At 39.0% G+C, this 25,503-nt stretch overlaps 1 protein-coding gene across 1 annotated transcript; it reads left to right on the forward strand.

Annotated features, from left to right (window-relative positions):
* The first annotated feature begins 400 nt into the window (after positions 1-400).
* On the forward strand, positions 401-23,210 carry LOC133570903 (E3 ubiquitin-protein ligase MARCHF9-like). Its single transcript, XM_061923721.2, has 5 exons — positions 401-568; positions 1,902-2,123; positions 10,403-10,558; positions 17,638-17,830; positions 22,525-23,210. The coding sequence occupies exons 2-5, from the start codon at positions 1,920-1,922 to the stop codon at positions 22,821-22,823; spliced, it is 852 nt and encodes a 283-aa protein (XP_061779705.1). The 5' UTR covers positions 401-568; positions 1,902-1,919; the 3' UTR covers positions 22,824-23,210.
* The last annotated feature ends 2,293 nt before the right edge of the window (positions 23,211-25,503 follow it).

A 25,503-nucleotide genomic window follows, 5' to 3' on the forward strand; every position in this document is an offset into this window, starting at 1 on the left:
TTTTTGCATGTCTAGTTTTTACTTTTACTACCTTATTACTTATTAGTACTGCATTGGGGGCCCCCACCTATAAGCTATTACAGCTTCCTGGGAGTTTCCCTTTTACAAAGCACTTACAAATCATGTACAGTTGTTAAGTGCATTGGCTTTTATATTGTTTTGTAAATAAAGAGAGATAATGGCATTACTCCAAAGTAAAGGTACTTGAGTACAATATTTGGCCACTCTACCCACCATGCTGTTCATGTAACAATGCAATATTGCTCACTATAATGAATGTATATGAGTGACAAGTGTGTAATCTTGTATTTTTCCAAATGACTAAAGAAACACGGATGTCATAAAGTCATAAAGATGCAGGGTCACCGCTTCATTAAATCACGTGTGTGTGTCGACGTTCTTTAATAGACAGATGACGCCGCAAAGAAATGGCACCGATATGCTGGGCAGCAAAGTGAGTCGACGTCGGGCACAGTAACGACGTCAGCACGCCCTCTAGTGGCAATGTAGTGTCATTGCCACGCTGTCTTCTAAGCGGGTTCCAGGATTATTTGAGGAAAGAAAACAGGTAAGAATCCACACATTAAGTTTTATTGTTGTAACGATCTTGAATTCATATAATTATTCAATTCAAAGTACATGTTTTGTATTATATAAGGAATGCACTTAGTATGAACGCCAAATAGTTTTCAGAGACAGCTTTTGATATGTACTTTTCATACCATTATCATTATATTGTTTTTCTATTTAATTATTTTGTTTTTATTCAGTCATTGGTGGAGCGAAGGATAGTATTTTGAATCTTGTCATTAATATTTTTGTGCAGCACTATGGAAACATTTTTTGTTGTTTAAATGTGCTATATAAATAAAGTGGATTGGATTGAATATACTGGAAGCAAACTAATGGCTTTAATGCATTTGAAGAAAGCAAAACATCCTGATCAGTTACGCCTTAAAACAGGGGTGTCCAAAGCTTATTTATTTCAGCAGCCAGCTGCACATTTTAAGAAATAAGCATACAAACAAAACATAGTTTTCACCAGAAAGAGAAAAAATCCTGCAATAAGTTTTAAGGCAACATCTTTAGATATGCAATACAAAGACCACAACAAGCATCACAAACATTGCCAAGATCACAACATAGTACATGTGCTCAAAGTTCCCCATAAAAAAGGATAACCAGTATAAAATCCCAATCAGATAAGATTTGGGACAAGCCAGAATAAAACAGCATAAATAGGATAAATTGCACTAAAAATAATACAGGCAAAAATAGGTACTACAGCTAATTTAGTTCTGCTATAATACAAAACAGACACAAAATGTTGTCTTTACAATATATATTTTTTAAATATCAAAGTGCTTTGACCTTTCAGGAGCTGTGGTTCTCCTTATAGGCGGCTGCTTAGTAGGGTTGGGTTATACTAATCATTTCCCACAGCATACTTTTTGAATGCGGTTATAATTTGTTGATAATGAATATACCAGAATATGTTGTTTATACAACAATGTAATACTAGGGATTTACTTTATTCTCTAGACAATTCACTTTATTTTCAAATGTTGAGAATACGAAATAGAATATCACGGTTGTATGGATTTGATCCCGACCCTGTGGCGTGATACTGTTATCTGGGCCGATGAGCCTGGCCCTAAGTCCTGCCACGTGGCCTTTGGTGGAAAAAGTTTGGACACCCCTGGCTTCAAAGCTCTTGCAACACCATCATAAGAGATGATGAACGCTCACATTTTCTTTGTCACGATGTTGTGGCGCCTCCATCATCATGTCCACATCAGTACCACGGCTAAGCTGGTGGGTGACTGACAAAGTTGACGCGTTTGAGAAACCCTTGCAGCCTCTTGTCATGCTTTGCTAATAAAAGGGCATTTTCTTTAAAGCATTGAACCGAAACTGGCATGGGGGGACTGGTCAGCGGCTGTGCCACCTGGTCTCATCAGGGGGAGGAAGAGGTTAACGACGGAGCTCCACCACCACGCAGCTTGGCGTCTATCGACAGAGAAGGCAAACAGGATGGACTTTGCCTCGACTCCCTGCAGAGTCTGTCAGACAGTGGACTACGCAGCCCGCAATGCCGAATCTGCTTCCAGGGATCCGAGAAGGTACATTCAATATGTCTCAGGTGTCTCAGGTGTCTATAAAGTGCGGCCCTGGGGCTTTTTGTGACATATTATGAAACATTAAGGATAAGGGCCATGTTGAAAAGAGAACGTTATTATATTGAACAACTAACAATTAGAGATGTCCGATGTTGGCTTTTTTGCCGATATCCGATATTGTCCAACTCTTAATTACCGATTCCGATATCAACCGATACCGATATATTCAGTCGTGGAATTAACACATTATTATGCCTAATTTTGTTGTGATGCCCCGCTGGATGCATTAAACAATGTAACAAGGTTTTCCAAAATAAATCAACTCAAGTTATGGAAAAAAAAATGGCAACATGGCACTGCCATATTTATTATTGAAGTCACAAAGTGCATTTTTTTTTTTTTTTAAACATGCCTCAAAACAGCAGCTAGGAATTTGGGACATGCTCTCCCTGAGAGAGCATGAGGAGGTTGAGGTGGGCGGGGTTGAGGTGGGGGTAGGAGGTAGCGGAGGTATATATTGTAGTCCCGGAAGAGTTAGTGCTGCAAGGGGTTCTGGGTATTTGTTCTGTTGTGTTTATGTTGTGTTACGGTGCGGATGTTCTCCCGAAATGTGTTTGACATTCTTGTTTGGTGTGGGTCCACAGTGTGGCGCATATTTGTAACAGTGTTAAAGTTGTTTATACGGCCACCCTCAGTGTGACCTGTATGGCTGTTGACCAAGTATGAATTGCATTCACTTGTGTGTGTGAAAAGCCGTAGATATTATGTGATTGGGCCGGCACGCAAAGGCAGTGCCTTTAAGGTTTATTGGCGCTCTGTACTTCTCCCTACGTCCGTGTACCATTCCGTACTGCGGTGTTTTAAAAAGTCATACATTTTACTTTTTGAAACCGATACCGATAATTTCCGATATTACATTTTAAAGCATTTATTGGCCGATAATATCGGCAGCCCGATATTATCGGACATCTCTACTAACAATAATTGTTGAAATAATTAGCAGCTTACCATATTTTGACATACTGTACACTGGAGAGGTTTTAATCTTTTATACAAAAATAAAATAAAGAAATGCGAATAATATCTAAAGTAGAGATGTCCGATAATACCGATATTATCGGCCGATAAATGCGTTAAAATGTAATATCGGAAATTATCGTTATCGGATTTTTATTATCGGTATCGTTTTTAAAAAAAATTAAATCAACATAAAAAACACAAGATACACTTACAATTAGTGCACCAACCCAAAAAACCTCCCTCCCCCATTTACACTCATTCACACAAAAGGGTTGTTTCTTTCTGTTATTAATATTCTGGTTCCTACATTATATATCAATATATATCAATACAGTCTGCAAGGGATACAGTCCGTAAGCACACATGATTGTGCGTGCTGCTGGTCCACTAATAGTACTAACCTTTAACAGTTAATTTTACTCATTTTCATTAATTACTAGTTTCTATGTAACTGTTTTTATATTGTTTCACTTTTTTATTCAAGAAAATGTTTTTAATTTATTTATCTTATTTTTTATGTTTTATTTTTTTTAAAGTACCTTATCTTCACCATACCCGGTTGTCCAAATTAGGCATAATAATGTGTTAATTTCACGACTGTATATATCGGTTGATATCGGTATCGGTTGATATCGGTATCGGTAATTAAAGAGTTGGACAATATCAGAATATCAGATATCGGCAAAAAGCCATTATCGGACATCCCTAATCTAAAGTAATGTCCGTAGTAATGTCCGTACGCTTGGCATCTTTAAAATTTTTGGTGGACCCTACTGGTCTATTCAAAAACACCAGTCCTCCACTTCCTGTAATGTCTTACTTAGTTTAGAAGAACAAAGGAGAAAAATAAATATGTGTATACAAAAAAGGACAATCTAAGTGCAACCCAGGGGTCATTTGTGACTTGCGGTCTGGATTTTATTGGGCCAGTACCATATTTTTCAGTTCAGTTCCGTTTCAATTTATTTCGAACATACATACGATACAATGTAATGCACAGTTGTTTAATTACAGCACGTCCGAAAAGGAGTAGGAAGAAGCAGAGCCTATTTAATCCTACCCCTTTTCATACCACAGCAATTGTATCCAATTTCCTTGTTCTTTGTAACAGAACAGTGAACAAATAAATAATATATAAATAATATACCATAGGAAGCAAACAAATATTAAATACATAAATAATCTGTGTCTCAATTAAAAAAAGAAAAAAAAAGGGTTCAAGATGTTCATCATAATTCTTGTTCAGTGTACTTTGTGAACACTTGTAGTTTGAACCGTCTCTTGAACTGAATCGTATTGGTGCTTTTTTGATTTCTTTGGTTAATCCATTCCATAATTTAATTCCACATACAGATATGCTAAAGGTTTTAAGTGTTGTACGAGCATACAAAGGTTTTAAATGAGTTTTTCCTCTAAGGTTATATTTAACCTCTTGAGAAGAATTGTTGTACATTCTTTATTGTCTTTGGCTTTGGTGTAACATTTTAATTCATAATATGTTTATTGTGTGTTGCGGGCCAATAAAATAACAAGCTCGGGGCTGCACTGTTGACAAACCTGCTTTATATGGTCTTTGATGATAATATTAGTAAGAAAAAAATGATCTCAAGGGGGTGACAACTCATTTGCTTTGTTACCTAGAACACAAAGCTAAAATGTCAATATTTTGTTCAGACAATTTAGCATATATTGATTGACCTACATTTGTATTGGTTTCAGTATCTTTAATGTACAAAATGAAACAAAGTATCTTCCACATCCTTCATTTTTTTCTCTATGTGGCCCTTACTGGAAAAAGTTTGGACACTGCATTACACAAAATGCGCCTAAGTCTTTGATCATTTCCTTGCGTATGTACAAATTTCCTGCAAGACATGAGAAGTTTTCAAGTGCTAAAGCCCTTAAAAAGGTCTAGTTTGTGAAAGAAGAATTATATTAGTAAAGAATAATAAGAAGTTAAGTACCTAAAGGGGTGAAATTACACTAATTTGCTTTGTTACCTATATCATAAGGCTAAGATGTAAATGTTTTGGTTAGATAGTTTTTTTTCTATCTTTCTTTTAAAATGTATTAAGTGGCCCCCACATCCTTCAGTTTTTCTTGAAAAAGATTTGGACATACCTGATCTACACTGATGTATTCCATATGGCTAATTAGAATAATACAAACCCTGTTTCCATATGAGTTGGGAAACTGTGTTAGATGTAAATATAAACGGAATACAATGATTTGCAAATCCTTTTCAACCCATATTCAGTTGAATATGCTACAAAGACAAGATATTTGATGTTCAAACTCATAAACTTTATTTTTTTTTGCAAATAATAATTATCTTAGAATTTCATGGCTGCAACACGTGCCAAAGTAGTTGGGAAAGGCCATGTTCACCACTGTGTTAAATCACCTTTTCTTTTAACAACACTCAATAAACGATTGGGAACTGAGGAAACTAATTGTTGAAGCTTTGAAAGTGGAATTCTTTCCCATTCTTGTTTTATGTAGAGCTTCAGTCGTTCAACAGTCCGGGGTATTTTACGCTTCATAATGCGCCACACATTTTCGATGGGAGACAAGTCTGGACTGCAGGCAGGCCAGGGAAGTACCCACACTCTGTCTTTTACGAAGCCACACTGTTGTAACACGTGCTGAATGTGGCTAGGCATTGTCTTGCTGAAATAAGCAGGGGCGTCCATGAAAATGACGGCGCTTAGATAGCAGCATATGTTGTTCCAAAACCTGTATGTACCTTTCAGCATTAATGGTGCCTTCACAGATGTGTAAGTTACCCATGCCTTGGGCACTAATGCACCCCCATACCATCACAGATGCTGGCTTTTGAACTTTGCGTCAATAACAGTCTGGATAGTTCGCTTCCCCTTTGGTCCGGATGACACGATGTCGAATATTTCCAAAAACAATTTGAAATGTGGACTCGTCAAACCACAGAACACTTTTCCACTTTGCATGAGTCCATCTTAGATGATCTCGGGCCCAGAGAAGCCGGCGGCGTTTCTGGATGTTGTTGATGAATGGCTTTCGCTTTGCATAGTAGAGCTTTAACTTGCACTTACAGATGTAGCGACCAACTGTAGTTGCCGTCTGAGGGATCGAAGGTCACGGTCATTCAATGTTGGTTTCCGGCCATGCTGCTTACGTGGAGTGATTTCTTCAGATTCTCTGAACCTTTTGATGATATTATGGACCGTAGATGTTGAAATCTCTAAATGTCTTGCAATTGCACTTTGAGAAACGTTGTTCTTAAACTGTTTGACTATTTGCTCACGCAGTTGTGGACAAAGGGGTGTACCTCGCCCCATCCTTTCTTGTGAAAGACTGAGCATTTTTTGGGAAGCTGTTTTTATACCCAATCATGGCACCCACCTGTTCCCAATTAGCCTGCACACCTGTGGGATGTTCCAAATAAGTGTTTGTTTGATGAGCATTCCTCAACTTTATCAGTATTTATTGCCACCTTTCCCAACTTCTTTGTCACGTGTTGCTGGCATCAAATTCTAAAGTTAATGATTATTTGCACACAAAAAAAAAAGTTTATCAGTTTGAACATCAAATATGTTGTCTTTGTAGCATATTCAACTGAATATGGGTTGAAAATGATTTGCAAATCATTGTAATCTGTTTATATTTACATCTAACACAATTTCCCAACTCATATGAAAACGGGGTTTGTACATAATGTTGGATATAGAGAACATACAAATAAGGATCAAATAAGGTCTGCTTCTTCCCACTCCTTTTCGAACATGTTGAATAGAGAAACTAGAAATTGTGATGTATCATGTTGTATGCATACATGTTCCAAAAAAACTCAAACTATCAAATTCTCCTCTTCAGTGACAATACAAAATACCAATTCATAGACTTTAGAGTAGTCAGTGTACAGCTTGTTTAGCAGTATAGATGTAATATCCACTAAAATAGTGTGCATGATAGAGTTGTGAAACCTGCATATGAATGCTACACAGCCAAATATTCTCTTAAACTCAGACAATGAATGGCTTCCCTTTATGATGACCAGCACATCATAGGTTAAAAAAGAAAACATTCAATATGACTTGTTTATACATCACCTAAGCACATTCACAAGATGTTCTTTGACATAAAGACACTTTCTGGACATTTCTAAATACTACTACATGTGTTCGTAATCAGATTTTTCAATATGGAACCATTGGTTCTGTGTGAGCGACTGTGTGCCTGGTACCAGACGTCCAACTCTGTAAACAAATATGAGTCATGGCTTGTGATAGTGCCAAGGAGGAACCAGAGCTTGAAAACCCTCTTCAGTCTTCAGTGTCCTGTTTGTGCCGATATTGTTCACCGAACAAAAGCCCTATGTTTTGCATTTTTGTTCCTCTGCTGATTTGCGCAGACAGGAGCCAATGGAAGCACCAATGAATGGCATCACCTACAGTCGTGGTCAAAAGTTTACATACACTTGTAAAAAAACATGTCATGGCTGTCTTGAGTTTCCAATCATTTCTACAACTCTTATTTTTTTGTGATAGTGATTGGAGCACATACTTGTTTGTCACAAAAAACATTCATGAAGTTTGGTTCTTTTATGAATTTACTATGGGTCTACTGAAAATGTGACCACATCTGCTGGGTCAAAAGTATACACAGCAATGTTAATATTTGGTTACATGTCCCATTTTTGACCACCACTCTTGACAAAATTGGTGCAGTTCAGCTAAATTTGTTGATATTCTGACATGGACTTGTTTCTTCAGCATTGTCCACACAAAATAAATACGGTAGGAATGGTGTTCCTGGGATTAAAGGCCTCACCTTTCCTCCTCCAAACATATTGCTGGGTATTGTGGCCAAACAGCTAAATTTTTGTTTCATCTGACCACAGAAGATCTTATTTTTGTCCATGTGATGTCAGATGAAACAAAAATTGAGTGTTTGGCCACTATACCCAGCAATATGTTTGGAGGAGAAAAGGTGAGGCCTTTAATCCCAGGAACATAACTCCTACTGTCAAGCATGGTGGTGGTAGTATTATGCTCTGGGCCTGTTTTGCTGCCAATGGAACTGATGCTTTACAGAGAGTAAATGGGACAATAAAAAAGGAGGATTACCTCCAAATTCTTCAGGACAACCTAAAATCATCTGCCCGGAGGTTGGGGTTTGGGCGCAGTTGGGTGTTCCAACAGGACATTGACCCCAAACACACGTCAAAAGTGGTAAAGGAATGGATAAATCAGGCTAGAATCAAGGTTTTGGACATTGTCCTGACTTAAACATGTGGACAATGCTGAAGAAACAAGTCCATGTCAGAAAACCAACAAATTTAGCTGAACTGCACCAATTTTGTCAAGAGGAGTGGTCAAAAATTCAACCAGAAGCTTGCCAGAAGCTTGTGATGGCTACCAAAAGCTCCGTATTGCAGTGAAACTTGCCAAGGGACATGTAACCAAATGTAAAGGCCTACTGAAACCCACTACTACCGACCACGCAGTCTGATAGTTTATATATCAATGATGAAATCTTAACATTGCAACACATGCCAATACGGCCGGGTTAGTTTACTAAAGTGCAATTTTAAATTTCGCGTGACATCCTGCTGAAAACGTCTCGGTATGATGACGTCTGCGCGTGACGTCGCGGATTGTAGAGGACATTTTGAGACAGCATGGCGGCCAGCTATTAAGTCGTCTGTTTCATCGCAAAATTCCACAGTATTCTGGACATCTGTGTTGGTGAATCTTTTGCAATTTGTTCAATGAACAATGGAGACAGCAAAGAAGAAAGCTGTAGAAGGGAAGCGGTGTATTTCCGCCGACTTCAGCAAGAACAAACACAGCCGGTGTTTCATTGTTTACATTGCCGAAAGATGACAGTCAATCTTTACCATTGGCCTGTGGAGAACTGGGACAACAGAGACTCTTACCAGGAGGACTTTGAGTTGGATACGCAGACACGGTACCGTGAGTACACTTCCAAACATTTGATCGCTTGCCCGTACGTGCGTGCCGCTATGTGCATGTCACATACGTAACTTTGGGGACTTTGGGGAAATATATGTGCTGTATGAACTTTGGGGAGGTGAACGGTACCTTGGGCTGTGGGATTGAGGGTGTTGTGCAGGTGTTTGAGTTGTATTGGCGGGTTATATGGACGGGAAGGGGGAGGTGTTTGTTATGCGGGATTAATTTGTGGCATATTAAATATAAGCCTGGTTGTGTTGTGGCTAATAGAGTATATATATGTCTTGTGTTTATTTACTGTTTTAGTCATTCCCAGCTGAATATCAGGTCCCACCCGCCTCTCACAGCATCTTCCCTATCTGAATCGCTCCCACTGCACTCTAGTCCTTCACTCTCACTTTCCTCATCCACGAATCTTTCATCCTCGCTCAAATTAATGGGGAAATCGTCGCTTTCTCGGTCCGAATCGCTCTCGCTGCTGGTGGCCATGATTGTAAACAATGTGCAGATGTGAGGAGCTCCACAACCTGTGACGTCACGCTACTCGTCTGCTACTTCCGGTACAGGCAAGGCTTTTTTATCAGCGACCAAAAGTTGTGAACTTTATCGTCGATGTTCTCTACTAAATCCTTTCAGCAAAAATATGGCATTATCGCGAAATGATTAAGTATGACACATAGAATGGACCTGCTATCCCCGTTTAGATAAGAAAATCGCATTTCAGTAGGCCTTTAATATTGCTGTATGTATACTTTTGTCCCAGCAGATTTAGTCACATTTTCAGTAGACCCATCATAAATTCATAAAAGAATCGAACTTCATGAATGTTTTTTGTGACAAACAAGTACGTATGTGCTCCAATCACTCTATCACAAAAAAAGAGTTGTAGAAATTATTGGAAACTAAGACAGCCATGACATTATGTTCTTTACAAGTGTATGTAAACTTTTGAGTTAAAAATCAACACAGCAGTTTTGCAAACTAAACCATATATAGAATAGAACAAGATAAGATTGGACTATTCTGTACAGTACGGATATTTGATGAACATTTCTGATCACCAATTACATTTTGACTGACACAATTCAAATCATATTTTCCAGCAGGAAGATGATGATGAGAAGACATGATGTTGCTTAATTGAACTACAATATGTTTCCTAATGTGTAAAACTGGATTGTATGTAATGTAGTATCTAAGAGACATTTTTTGCCTTTTTTCACTATTCCCAGGTGGTCTATGTTGGAACCGGGGTTAAGGGGAAATAAATATGTGATAACATGTACTCATACTTTTTGTGTCCTGCAGGGAGAGCTACTGAGCCCCTGCCGCTGCGCTGGCTCTGTGCGCTTCACTCACCAAGCTTGCCTTATCCGCTGGATCAGCGAAAAAGGCTCCTGGAACTGTGAGCTCTGCTACTTCAAGTACAGGGTCCGTTCTCTTTACACCAAGAACCCTCTGCAGGTACAAAGATATCTCCACATTTTACGTTTGCTAAAATATCTGGGAGATTGCTTGTGCTTTTAGCTCAGTAGTCAGAACACTCGCCTCTCACACCGGCAAACTGGGTTCGCACCCCCACTCTGAGCAGTAGGAAAAAACAACACAGCCGAGAGACAGTACACAATCGCTACACGAAGCAGAGCCGTCTGTGATTGACAGCCATGAACAGCAGTCCTAGCATTCCGCCATCAAAGTCGGGGACCCCTGATTGGTCGGGGGCCCATGTGCTTCAGCCCAGGCAAGCTCGTGGATTAAGGCGGCCCTGCATGTGGTCCATACCTAAAACGTTAACTGCTTATTGGAGGCCATAACAACTTTAGCAACATGATAAAGCAAAACTTAATTATGGAAAGTAAGTAATTATAGATTTTGGTTAAACTAAGTAATGATTGATTATGGTAAAAAACAATGATTGGTTATGGTTAATAAAATAAGTAATGATTGGTTATGGTTAAAATAAGTAATGATTGACTGTTAAAATGATTGGTTGTGTTCAAAATATTAGTAATGATTGACTGGTTAAAATGAATGGTTATGGTTAAAATAAGTAATTATTGGCTATGGTAAAATAATGACTGGTTATGGTTAAAATAAGTAATTATTGATTATGATTAAATTAGTAATGATTGGTTATGGTTAAAAATGATTGGTTATTGTTAAAATAAGTAATGGTTAACTATGGTTGAAATTAGTAATGCTTGGTTATGGTTAAAATAATGATTGGTTATGGTTAAAATAATAATGATAGGTTATGGTTAACATCATGATTGGTTACAATTAAAATAAGAAATGATTGATTATGATTAATTTAGGAATGATTGGCCCTGAAGGGAATAAGCGGTAGAAAATGGATGGTTATGGTTAAAATAAGTAATGATTGATTATGGTTCCAGCCATCCATTTTCTTCCGCTTATCCGAGATTGGGTCGCGGGGGCAACAGCCTTAGCAGAGAAGCCCAGACTTCCCTCTCCCCAGCCACCTCGTCCAGCTCCACCCGAGGGATACCGAGGCGTTCCAAGGCCAGCCGGGAGACATAGTCTTCCCAAGGGTCCTGGGTCTTCCCCGTGGCCTCCTACCGGTCAGACGTGCCCTAAGCACCTCCCTAGGGAGGTGTTCGGGTGGCATCCTGACCAGATGCCCGAACCACCTCATCTGGCTCCTCTCAATGGTGAGGAGCAGCGGCTTTACTTTCAGCTCCCCCCGGATGACAGAGCTTCTCACCCTATCTCTAAGGGAGAACCCCGCCACCCGGCGGAGGAAACTCATTTCGGCCGCCTGTACCCGTGATCTATTCCCTTCGTTCATAACCCAAAACTCATGACCATAGGTGAGGATGGGAACGTAGATCGACCAGTAAATTCACCACAACGAATCGATACATTACTGAAGACGACGCACCGATCCGCCTGTCGATTTCACGATCCACTCTTCCCTTACTCGTGAACAAGACTCCGAGGTACTTGAACTCCTCCACATGGGGCAAGACCCAACTTGGAGATGGCACTCCACCCTTTCTCGGGCGAGAACCATGGATTTGGACTTGGAGGTGCTGATTATGATTAAAATAAGTAATTATTTGTTATGGTAATGATAATGATTGGTATTGGTTAAAATAAGGAATGATTGATTATGGTTAAATAATAATTGATTATGGTTAGAATAAGTAATGATTGATTATGGTTAAAATAAGTAATGATTGGTTATGGTTAAAATAATGATTGGGTATGGTTAAAATAAGTAATGGATGGTTATGGTTAAAATAATGATTGGTTATGGTTAAAATGACTGGTTATGGTTAAAATAAGTAATGATTGATTATGGGTAAAGGGGAACTGCACTTTCTTGTAATTGTGCCTTAAATTCACAATCCTAATGAGAAAGAAGAACACGCGTGTCTAACTTGTAAACAAACGTATATAAAAGTCTGATTACAATGGAGCTAAAAGGAGACATGACTTCATTGCGTCTATTCTGACCATAAAACTCAATAAGTAATCATCCAAAAAGCGCCAACAATTCTGCATTTACATTTTACCTGAATAATAAGTAAGAATGAGCGATATTGGTATTAGGAGCGCTAACGTTAAGGATGTACATTTATCAGAGAGGCAACTTCTTTATGCTGCAGTATTGACATCATCAGCTGGTGTGCTGCCTTCTCGCCTCAGAGCTCGTGAAAGTTAATTCTAGATTATAACTCATGTCTCTCACTTGGACAGTAAAATTATGTGGACATAAACTGAGAAGTTGGCACATTTTGACAGCCAACCTATACCCAGAAATGGCGAGAAAGACGCTTCGCCCCTTTTTTCTTCATAAGTATTATGAGTCATTCTTCCTCTAAACGGGAATCTATCAACATCTTAACAGTTGGCATCCCAGTGAGGGCAGACATTGTACAGTAAGTGATGTTTTATCATGATTGTTGGCCCTCATGATGTCTGCAGTGAGTAATATTCAGTGATGTTGTCGAAGTAAAAACGGAAAGTTGTGATGCGTTTTTTCAATTAACGCGCCGACGTATGCTTAAAATGAGCAAACTACATCAATATTACATATTTTATGAATTTGTCTGCCACTACATTACACATACTTGCAGCATGTATATTACATATGTACTGTACTTACAGCGTGGATATATGTTGAAAATGTTCGGCTATTTTTTTAAGCGCTCTATATGCAGAATAGAGTTACTCTCATAGGCTCCATTGTAAGCGGCCTTTTGCTTGCGTTTAGTTGCTATAGTTAAATATGCATAACAAAAAAAAAAAAAGTTCTTATTGTACATAAGAATTGTGAATGATAGGCACAATTCCCCCCAAAAATTGCAGTTCCTCTTTAAGATAAGTAATGAGCTCCAGGTTAGTGGAAAAGGCGGCCAGCTGATTGAAACAGCGGATGAGGCCTACTCAAGAGACAAGTGACAGGTGTGTTGGGAAGCACATTCAAACAAAAGGACAGGAATTAAAAAGCCACATTGCACACACAAAGGGTGGTGCAACACAATAAAACAGGAAATGCCTAATTATTAGCTTTATTTTGTGAATTAATTAATGAACTGTACCATTTTCAACAAAAAGGTCCCACGACATTATGGTGGAAATTTATTGTCCAAAATCTATGTTGTAAAATCCAATTAGCTACTTTATCTAAAAAAAAGCCTTGACATAAAAGTGACTTTTATGTTGTAGTTGACCAAAATAAGAAAGGATTTCTGAATACTATTTTACTTGAGTCTGGAATGCTTAAACAAATAGAAATTCAGTACTCTCAATTAAGTAAGCACAGGGCCACCTTGATTAAGTTCACCTTAAGTGCTATAAACTGTCTTTATTAATGGTTGATTATTTTTTTCATTTTGCTTTACTCAAACTATTTAATTAATTAAAATGTAGGATCTCTCAGTTGTTTCTACAATAATCAATAATCTGATTTATTGAAACTAGGAAGCAAAATTCTAACTACCGTAACTCAAGTGCTGCCAACATATACAATTTTTCATTCTGGAATGAAATGTGATTTTAGTGAGTCCTAACGGTTATTATGCCAAAAGTTTTAATACTAATGAGCTGTGTTTGTCAAGTTGTCTTATTATTCTGCCCAAAAACTTTGTTTGTGGCATGCTCCACAGCCCAGTCTTCATCCGATCGGAACTATTCAAGTATCAAAACATTTGCTCGATCGGGTATTGTGAGCTCCCCCCCAAAAAATATAAAAAAATATCCCAGATTACCCAGAATTCCCGGTTTGCCGGGCCATTTTTCACATTGAAAATTAATGGGACATTTTTTGAACTTGCACAATTCCCACATTTCTCAATCGATTCAAACCGTTCCTCCATCCCCACATCTCACCTTGGACTACCATTAAACTACCATTTTCCAAGTTCAAGAAAATTCCCTTTTTTGCCCAGAGCCCAATTTTAACCTCTTCCTGGAAAGTTTACAGTACACATTTTTTAACAGTTTTGACCATTCCACCTTCAAAATTCCTATTAGTTGGGACAACAAAAGTAATCTTTTTTTATTTTTTTTTTAAAATTTTTACAAATTCCCGGTTTTCCAGAAATTCCAAGAATTCTGAAATACCCACTTCAATTCAAACTGTTACAACAATTTTCAACCGATTCCAAAAATTCTAACACCAACCCATTTATATCATCTCAGACAATTGTGTTGATATCAATATTTTAAAATAATTCCCGGTTTTCACGAAATTCCCAAGTTTCTGGGAAATTCCCATTCATATGAATGTACATATTCATAGTTCTACAATTTAAATTTTATCTACAAAATTTTTCGCATTTTTTAAACCCAATTCCGATATTTCAACCATCCACCCACACTAATCTTCCCATAGATCGTACGCAAAACATGTTTTCCCTTTCCCAAAATTCCAGGTAATTTTCTCTGTATTTCCTTGTAAAGAGTAACGATAGATGTCAACCACAAAATTGACATCTTTGTCTACACTGGAACTAATTCCGAATCATCAATTTACCTTTAATGGACGTTTTACTTATAAACCAGAGGAAAATACCTTTGCGAAGACAGACTGCAACTTCTGAACGAGTTGCGGCAGAGGATGCTATTATTTGCAACGCTACTTGACCGTTTGGGACATGGGACAAGAGAGAGCTATCATGTAAAAAAAATTGTCAATTAACATGCTTGTGTTAATCTGTACGGTCATGTTCAGAGTGAACAAATGTTTGTAAAAATTTCCCGTCCTGAAAGATTATTGATGGAGAATAACAAGTGTTATGTGAAAGAGAAAAAAGACGTGTGCACAAGAAAGAATGTGTCGGAATTGAACCTGTAGCACAAGATAATAAAAGTTGAAAAGAGTTGTACTGTGACTTCTCCTGGACACAACAACACGATAAGCATTCAGTAATTATTTTTAGAGCGCACCAAGATATTAAGTACACAATGTCAATTTTCATGCAAATGTTTAATCATTGTTTTTTTTCATTCAATAATTTGGGCATTTCAAGCACAAAGCCTGCTCGGCTGTGTTCAGTGACACTCCGTAAGGCCTACTGAAACACACTACTACCGACCACGCAGTCTGATAGTTTATATATCAATGATGAAATCTTAACATTGCAACACATGCCAATAGCTGGCCACCATGCTGTCCGTGACGTCACGTGCCGGCGTCATCATACCGAGACGTTTTCAGCAGGATATTTCGCGCGAAATTTAAAATTGCACTTTAGTAAGCTAACCCTTAAGCTTACTAAAGTGCAATTTTAAATTTCGCGCGAAATATCCTGCTGAAAACGTCTCGGTATGATGACGCCGGCACGTGACGTCACGGACAGCATGGTGGCCAGCTATTAAGTCGTCTGTTTTCATCGCAAAATTCCACAGTATTCTGGACATCTGTGTTAGTGAATCTCTTGCAATTTGTTCAATGAACAATGGAGACAGCAAAGAAGAAAGCTGTAGGTGGGAAGCGGTGTATTGCGGGCGGCTGCAGCAACACAAACACAGTCGGTGTTTCATTGTTTACATTCCCGAAAGATGACAGTCAAGCTTTACCATTGGCCTGTGGAGAACTGGGACAACAGAGACTCTTACCAGGAGGACTTTGAGTTGGATGCGCAGACGCGGTACCGTGAGTACGCATGCAGCTGCGGCTTCCAAACATTTGATCGCTTGCCCGTACGTGCGTGCCGCTATGTGCATGTCACGTACGTAACTTTGGGGACTTTGGGGAAATATATGTGCTGTATGAACTTTGGGGAGGTGAACGGTACCTTGGGCTGTGGGATTGAGTGTGCTGTGCAGGTGTTTGAGTTGTATTGGCGGGTTATATGGACGGGAGGGGGGAGGTGTTTCTACTGCAGGATTAATTTGTGGCATATTAAATATAAGCCTGGTTGTGTTGTGGCTAATAGAGTATATATATGTCTTGTGTTTATTTACTGTTTTAGTAATTCCCAGCTGAATATCAGGTCCCACCCGCCTCTCACAGCATCTTCCCTATCTGAATCGCTCCCACTGCCCTCTAGTCCTTCACTCTCACTTTCCTCATCCACGAATCTTTCATCCTCGCTCAAATTAATGGGGAAATTGTCGCTTTCTCGGTCCGAATCGCTCTCGCTGCTGGTGACCATGATTGTAAACAATGTGTAAATGTGAGGAGCTCCACAACCTGTGACGTCACGCTACTCGTCTGCTACTTCCGGTACAGGCAAGGCTTTTTTATCAGCGACCAAAAGTTGCAAACTTTATCGTCGATGTTCTCTACTAAATCCTTTCAGCAAAAATATGGCAATATCGCGAAATGATCAAGTATGACACAGAATGGATCTGCTATCCCCGTTTAAATAAGAAAATCGCATTTCAGTAGGCCTTTAGCAAAAAACTGACCATCCACAGCTCTGCGTTCAAACTTACGGATTCTTTGGCGGTGCACGCAAGCTTTGCGGGAGGCTACGCAGAGGCAGGGGGAACGATGGCGTGGCCTCCCACAAACAATGCAACGCGAAAGTATATTGCAGAGAAGCTGCTTGGATTTATTCTTTTTATTTAATTACATTTTTTCTAAATGTAACGTTTTATATTTTTATTTTTCCTTAAGAAGGTGCTTGGTTTTTGCTTTTTCTCCCCCTCTTTTTAATGTAATTAAAACATTTTCTAATTAGATGCTTTATATTTTTTTTCATTTTTACTCAATAAGCTGCTTGGTTTTTGCTTTTTTCTTTCCACCCCCCTTTTTAATGTAATTAGAAACATACATATTTTTTTTTAACTTAAAGAAGCTGCTTGTTATTTTTTCTCCCCCTCTTTTTGAAGTATTTTTTATTTATCTTATTTTATTGTATTTTTTTTTTCTCAAGAAGCTGCATGGTTTTAGTCCCCCCCCCCCCACCATTTTTTATGTTTTTTTTTTTCAATATAAATCATTTTTCTTAGGAAGCTACCAGCTACAATGGAATGGCAACACATTTTAAATAATAATCAGTGTATAAAATGACATTTACATGATTATTGGAAGAGTTTTTATATGTGACTATCTTTTTTTGCAGTGGCAAGCGGTCTCGCTGTCCTTGATAGAAAAAGTGCAGATCTCAGCCATCGTCCTGAGCACGGTGTTCCTCCTGACCAGCATGGCCTGGCTCATATGGTCCGTTGTCAGTATCGAAGCAAAATGGCAGCGGCAGGACTTTGTATTTCAGATATGCTATGGCTTGTACGGCTTCATGGACTTGATTTGTACAGGTATCACCAACACAAACACTGTCGTCCATTGTTTTCAGCACTAGGGGTGTCCCCATATAACCTTTCCAATTCCAATACAATGCCGAAATCGAAGCCTTTGCTTATTGTCCAATATCGACATTGATCCGATATGATTTTAGCAGGAATCATAGATACTTTTTATTTTAAGGAGTGGAATGTTAGAAAATGCTTGATCAAGTGAAATGACTCAAACAAAACAATGGTAGGTATGAACTAACATGTGATGTTTAGGTTGCATAGTAGAAATAATAGTTGTGGAGTGGCAATTGTTTTTTGGTGACACTGACTGACCTAAATCATTAATTAAATTAAGATCATGATGCAACAAGTTGAATGATGCAAACACTGGATACTTTCTAATATGCTTCTGCCTTGGATACTTTGAATGTGTAAGTACTATGGAACTGTAGTTACTTGATACTTGCTTATATTGACAAATGTACTGTTTTAGACTGCAATATTGCTCAAGATAGGACAATTTTTACATATGTCTTACATATGTCCAGCTTGTGTGCTATCGCTTAGCTGTTATGTAGCTGTGAGCTCCTAGTAGCCTATAGCCTACCATGTTTACCTTTTGTAAGTGACTACTAAAATAGAAGAAAATACCAACTTTGTGTGCTGTTTGAAGAACATTTAGATGTTAACTGGCTGTCCAGCTTTGCCCAAGTAAACATAATCCTTGTATCGGATCACTTAAAGTCGAGATTTTGCTTGTAAACCGACAAGCAAAACCCTATACTTGTTTCTTTTGCTGACACCAGACCGATTATTATCAATATCAGATTGGGACAACACTAATTTTCAGTCATTCTGCAATTTTTGTGTGCTATTTCTTATTGCCCTCGTCCTCATGTGTACCGTATTTTTCGGAGTATAAGTCGCACCGGCCGAAAATGCATAATAAAGAAGGGAAAAAACATAAGTCGCACTGGAGTATAAGTCGCATTTTTGGGGGAAATTTATTTGATGAAACCCTACACCAAGAATAGACATTTGAAAGGCAATTTAAAATAAATAAATAGCAAAAATCCTATACGACAAGCAAAATCCTATACTTGTTTCTTTTGCTGATACCAGACCGATTATTATCAATATCAGATTGGGACAACACTAATTTTCAGTCATACTGCAATTTTTGTGTGTTATTTCTTATTGCCCTCGTCCTCATGTGTACCGTATTTTTCAGAGTATAAGTCGCACCGGCCCAAAATGCATAATAAAGAAGGGAAAAAACATAAGTCGCACTGGAGTATAAGTCACATTTTTGGGGGAAATTTATTTGATAAAACCCAACACCAAGAATAGACATTTGAAAGGTAATGTGAAATAAATAAAGAATAGCAAAAATCCTATACGACAAGCAAAATCCTATACTTGTTTCTTTTGCTGATACCAGACCAATTATTATCAATATCAGATTGGGACAACACTAATTTTCAGTCATTCTGTAATTTTTGTGTTATTTCTTATTGCCCTCGTCCTCATGTGTACCGTATTTTTCAGAGTATAAGTCGCACTGGAGTATAAGTCACACCGGCCGAAAATGCATAATAAAGACGGGAAAAAACATAAGTCGCACTGGAGTATAAGTCGCATTTTTTGGGGAAATGTATTTGATAAAGCCCAACACCAAGAATAGACATTTGAAAGGCAATTTAAGATAAATAAAGAATAGCAAAAATCCTATACGACAAGCAAAATCCTATACTTGTTTCTTTTGCTGATACCAGACCGATTATTATCAATATCAGATTGGGACAACACTAATTTTCAGTCATTCTGTAATTTTTGTGTTGTTATTTCTTATTGCCCTCGTCCTCATGTGTACCGTATTTTTCGGAGTATAAGTCGCACCGGCCGAAAATGCATAATAAAGAAGGGAAAAAACATAAGTCGCACTGGAGTATAAGTCACATTTTTGGGGGAAATTTATTTGATAAAACCCAACACCAAGAATAGACATTTGAAAGGCAATTTAAAATAAATAAAGAATAGCAAAAATCCTATACGACAAGCAAAATCCTATACTTGTTTCTTTTGCTGATACCAGACCAATTATTATCAATATCAGATTGGGACAACACTAATTTTCAGTCATTCTGTAATTTTTGTGTTATTTCTTATTGCCCTCGTCCTCATGTGTACCGTATTTTTCAGAGTATAAGTCGCACCGGAGTATAAGTCACACCGGCCGAAAATGCATAATAAAGAAGGGAAAAAACATAAGTCGCACTGGAGTATAAGTCGCATTTTTGGGGGAAATTTACTTGATAAAACCCAACACCCAAGAATAGACATTTGAAAGGCAATTTAAGATAAATAAAGAATAGCAAAAATCCTATACTTGTTTCTTTTGCTGATACCAGACCGATTATTATCAATATCAGATTGGGACAACACAAATTTTCAGTCATTCTGCAATTTCTGTGTGTTATTTCTTATTGCCCTCGTCCTTATGGGTACCGTATTTTTCTTTTTCGGAGTATAAGTCGCACCGCAGTATAAGTCGCACCGGCCGAAAATGCATAATAAAGAAGGGAAAAAACATAGTATAAGTCGCATTTTGGGGGGAAATTTACTTGATAAAACCCAACACCAAGAATAGACATTTGAAAGGCAATTTAAGATAAATAAAGAATAGCAAAAATCCTATACGACAAGCAAAATCCTATACTTGTTTCTTTTGCTGATACCAGACCGATTATTATCAATATCAGATTGGGACAACACTAATTTTCAGTCATTCTGTAATTTTTGTGTTATTTCTTATTGCCCTCGTCCTCATGTGTACCGTATTTTTCGGAGTATAAGTCGCACCGGAGTATAAGTCGCACCGGCCGAAAATGCATAATAAAGAAGGGAAAAAACATATATAAGCCGTACTGGAGTATAAGTCGCATTTTTGGGGGAAATTTATTTGATAAAACCCAACACCAAGAATAGACATTTAAAAGGCAATTTAAAATAAATAAAGAATAGTGAACAACAGGCTGAATAAGTGTATGTTATATGGGGCATAAATAACCAACTGAGAACGTGCCTGGTATGTTAACGTAACATATTATGGTAAGAGTCACTAACATACAGAACATGCTATACGTTTACCAAACAATCTGTCACTCCTAGTCTCTTACGTGAATGAGCTAAATTATATTTGATATTTTACGGTAATGTGTTAATAATTTCACACATAAATCGCACCCACGGCCAAACTATGAAAAAAACTGCGACTAATAGTCCGAAAAATACGGTACCGTATTTTCCGCACTATAAGGCGCACCGGATTATTAGCCGCACCTTCTATGAATTACATATTTCATAATTTTGTCCACCAATAAGCCGCCCCGGACTATAAGCCGCGCCTACGCTGCGCTAAAGTGAATGTCAAAAAAACGCTGCGCTAAAGTGAATGTCAAAAAAACAGTCAGATAGTTCAGTCAAACTTTAATAATATATTGAAAACCAGCGTTCTAACAACTCTGTCCCAAAATGTACGCAAATGTGCAATCACAAACATAGTAAAATTCAAAATGGTGTAGAGCAATAGTAACATAATGTTGCTCGAACGTTAATGTCACAACACACAAAATAAACATAGCGCTCACCTTCTGAAGTTATTCTTCATTCGTAAATCCTTCGAATTCTTCGTCTTCGGTGTCCGAATTGAAAAGTTGCGCAAGCGTGGTATCCAAAATGGCCGGTTCCGTCTCGTAGAAGTCATCGGGAGTCAGTGTCGCTGTTGTTCTGTGAATCCTGCCTTCCGGAAAGCTCGGACCACAGTTGTGACCAAAATATCTGCCCAGGCATTTACGATCCACTGGCAAATGTTGGCGTATGTCGTCCGAGGCTGTCTGCCCGTCTTAGTGAAGGTGTGTTCGCCTTCGGAGCTGTGTGAAAAAAGCCACCCGGCCTCTTCGCGTAAACTTCCCTTAACCACTCGCTCATCTTTTCTTCATCCATCCATCCCTTCGAGTTAGCTTTTATGATGACGCCGGCTGGAAAGGTCTCTTTTGGCAAGGTCTTCCTTTTGAATATCACCACGGGTGGAAGTTAGCATGGCAAGCTAGAACCACAGTGAAGGATGACTTCTCATTCCCTGTGGTGCGAATATTCACCGTACGTGCTCCCGTTCCACAGTGCGGTTCAGTTGCTGTGAAATACGGTAGTAATCCGTGTGCGGATGGAGAGATTGCGTCTTTTTATGAACCGGATCGCTTAGTAGGAGCCATTTTGTGGTCTTTACAGATGTAAACAGGAAATGAAACGTACGGTGATATCCGCGCGTTTTTTCTTCTTCCGGGGGCGGGTAGAAGAAGAAGCGCTTCCTGTTCTATGGGGGCGGATGCTTTCCTTGGCGGTTGCTTGCGTAGAAGAAGAAGCGCTTCCTGTTCTACCGGGAAAAAAGATGGCGGCTGTTTACCGAAGTTGCGAGATCGAAACTTTATGAAAATGAATCGTAATAAAGCGCACCGGGTTATAAGGCGCACTGTCAGCTTTTGAGAACATTTGTGGTTTTTAGGTGCGCCTTATAGTGCGGAAAATACGACCACAAGAAAGTAAGATACATGTACCCATTTTAGGACTTTCAAAGTAATGGGTGCATTTTTCCATTTGTGTTTATATGACCTAATATTGAGGTTGATCCTCATTCTTGTTCCTTTTATACACAGGACTTCTAATCCATGAAGGACCGTCTGTTTTCCGAATCTTAAAGCGCTGGCATACAATCAACCATCACTGGAAAGTTCTGAATTACGAGAAAGAGAGAGACTTGGTTGACGCCGTCGCTAACAGAAAGGCGGACGGCGGCGAGGAAGGCTTCGACGACGGACAGGAGGCGACTCGGCAAGTCAGGACTTCTGTACAACAACACTTGGGCAATTCTGTTTCTTACGTCCTCAACCAGCTAAGGCCTAATAATCTTCACCACGCCAACCATGACGAGGTCATGAGGGTAACCACTGTATAGATTACACCTGCAGCACACACACCACCATTATTTTCCCTTCCCTTACAACAGCTAACATTTGCACACAGAAGCAAATATCTTGTCTGAAAACTCTTTAACACATTGTTTATTGTTTAGGAACTTTCCTTTTGCCGACAGGACCAATGATTGGCAATTGTTTTATGGAGAAAAGGATGCATTTTGTTGAAAATTAAAGTTCAGTTAATTATTTTACTGACTGAAATGGTTTGGCTAGTTCCAGTGCTCATGGATAAATCAATGAAAAGCCAAATAAAACTTACACTTTGACCAGATGGCCTGAAATATGGCTTCAATTTGTAATCTTTAATGTGATTCAAATGCCAAACAGGGAAACTGCCCATTGGAAAGTACCGAATGCTGCTAAAATTTTATTTTCACAATAAAATAGAATTGAAAACCATCAAATGTTATATTTTAAATAACTACTAGACTTAAAACTTTAAAAAACAATTACATTTACACTTATTTACATTTACACTCAGTGTATTTATACAGCCCTTAAAGGGGAACTGCACGGATGTATTTTCATTGTAAATATTAAATACAAGTCCAAAAGTCCACTTACAATGGAGCCTATGGGCATACTTGCCAACTCTCCCGGATTTTCCGGGAGACTACCGAAATTCAGCGCCTCTCCCGAAAACCTCCTGGGACAAATTTTCTCCCGAAAATCTTCCGAAATTCAGGTGGAGCTGGAGGCCACGCCCCCTCCAGCTCCATGCGGACCTGAGTGACGTGTTGACAGCCTGTTCTCAAGTCTGCTTTCCCACAATATAAACAGCATGCCTGCCCAATCACGTTATAACTGTAGAATGATGGAGGGCGAGTTATTGGTTTCTTATGTGGGTTTATTGTTAGGCAGTTTCATTAACGTCCTCCAAGCGCGGTAACAACACACAACAACAGCAGTCAAGTTTTCGTCTACCGTAAAGCAGTTCGTCTGCCGTAAACAGCAATGTTGTGACACTTTTAAACAGGACAATACTACCATCTACTGTACATGCATATGTGACCCACCCATAATGTGTCACATTTTTGTGTTGATTCATTTATTTTATTTTGTGGTTTGAATTTGTTTTTGGAGCTGTCATTACACATTTATCAGTATTCACATTGGTCAGTAGGGGGCAGTAGGGCGTTTCTTCCCAATTGAATGCTATCACCTGCAGACTGGAAGTGTTTGTCATTCTGATTAGTGATGGGATCGGCAGTTCCTTTGACTGTACTGAATCACTAGAATCAGTTCCTTAAATTGAGTCGTTCAAAAAATGTGTTCACCGACCCCCCCCCCCCCCCCCCCCCCCCCAACAAAAAAAGAGGAGGGAGGGGGGGCGTGCGTAGCACAGTACAGTGCAGACATTCGCGGGAGAAGCAGCAAATAGGGTGAACGCGAGTCCCTACACAGCTCTGTGCATGCAGTACACCAGGCAGTGAGTGACTGACACAGCGCCACAGTCAGGACAGTTCAGTACGTGAACCTGAATCACTTCTGCAGCAGCAGTTCTGTGTGCAGGTCGGCGAATCATGAGTCAGTCAGTAACAGATTCCCCAGCGGCAGATCTCGGTGTGTGTCAGTTCGCAAACGACACAAGCCCTCAGCACCCAATGAACGACGCGCACAGTGACTGAACGAGAGCCTCAATGTGACGTCGTCCTCCGCGACACAGTCAGTTCTCTGTGTCAGTAGGTTCGCGAGTCCTGATTCTGTCGTTCACTGAGTGATTCATGTCGTTAATCCGCGGTGAACGAATCGTTCGCTCAGTCCCTCCCCCTGCCCCCATGATGAGTAGCTGGCTGCGTCGTTCGCCGACGTCGAGGGTTCAGTGAGTCACAGAATGCGCCAGTTCCACTCATACCGGCATGGTCGCGGCAGAGCTCAACTGAACTGAGAAAGGAACGAATCAGTTCATGAAGTGATTCGGTTCAGTACGTTCACTCAAAAGATTCAATCGTTCGCGAACACAACATTAATTCTGATGAGCGTGACCAGTCTGTGAACAATGAAACGTCCTGTGTGCTTTTTCCTCCTGTATAACAGGTTCGTTTTGGTGAATCAACTCACTGAATAATATCCATGTGATCTTTATAAGTTTAAGTACACATTCTGATGGTGGAGCCTAACTCTAAAGTGTTTGTGAGTTGTAGTTTGTATTTGTGAATGAATCCAGTACACACCTGCAGTAATCAATACAAAATGGTGACGTGAGTATGCAATGTTTATATAGAAACTTCTGATCCTAATTCAGACTCCAAAATTAGAGCTCCTGTTTTCTTATTGATTTTATAATGTATATTTGTATAATATGTGTGTTCTGAAATAGTGACAGAATAGAACAAGGATGGACAATTCAACCCTTAACTCAACAATGAGTAGAGGAGTGTTATGTGTGTATGTGTAAATAAATGAACACTGAAATTCAAGTATTTCTTTTATATATATATATATATAAATAAAATATATAAATATATATATAATAATAAAAAAAATATAGCTAGAATTCACTGAAAGTATTTCTTAATCAACCACGCCCCCAACCACGTCCCCGCCCCACCCCTGACCACGCCCCCCGCCCCCCACCTCCCGAAATCGGAGGCCTCAAGGTTGGCAAGTATGTCTCGCCATCCCAGGTCAAAATTGCCTGTCAAAGTGTACCATTTT

This window comes from Nerophis lumbriciformis, linkage group LG28 (assembly GCF_033978685.3).
Source record: "Nerophis lumbriciformis linkage group LG28, RoL_Nlum_v2.1, whole genome shotgun sequence".
Classification (NCBI taxonomy): domain Eukaryota; kingdom Metazoa; phylum Chordata; class Actinopteri; order Syngnathiformes; family Syngnathidae; genus Nerophis; species Nerophis lumbriciformis.

Bases quoted from the DNA above. Each gene is read 5' to 3' on its own strand.
- LOC133570903 (XM_061923721.2), top strand. From the start codon at position 1,920: ATGGGGGGACTGGTCAGCGGCTGTGCCACCTGGTCTCATCAGGGGGAG. The intron at 2,124-10,402 runs GTACATTCAATA...TGTGTCCTGCAG, and splicing joins GCTTCCAGGGATCCGAGAAG to GGAGAGCTACTGAGCCCCTG. The intron at 17,831-22,524 runs GTATCACCAACA...TTTTATACACAG, and splicing joins CATGGACTTGATTTGTACAG to GACTTCTAATCCATGAAGGA.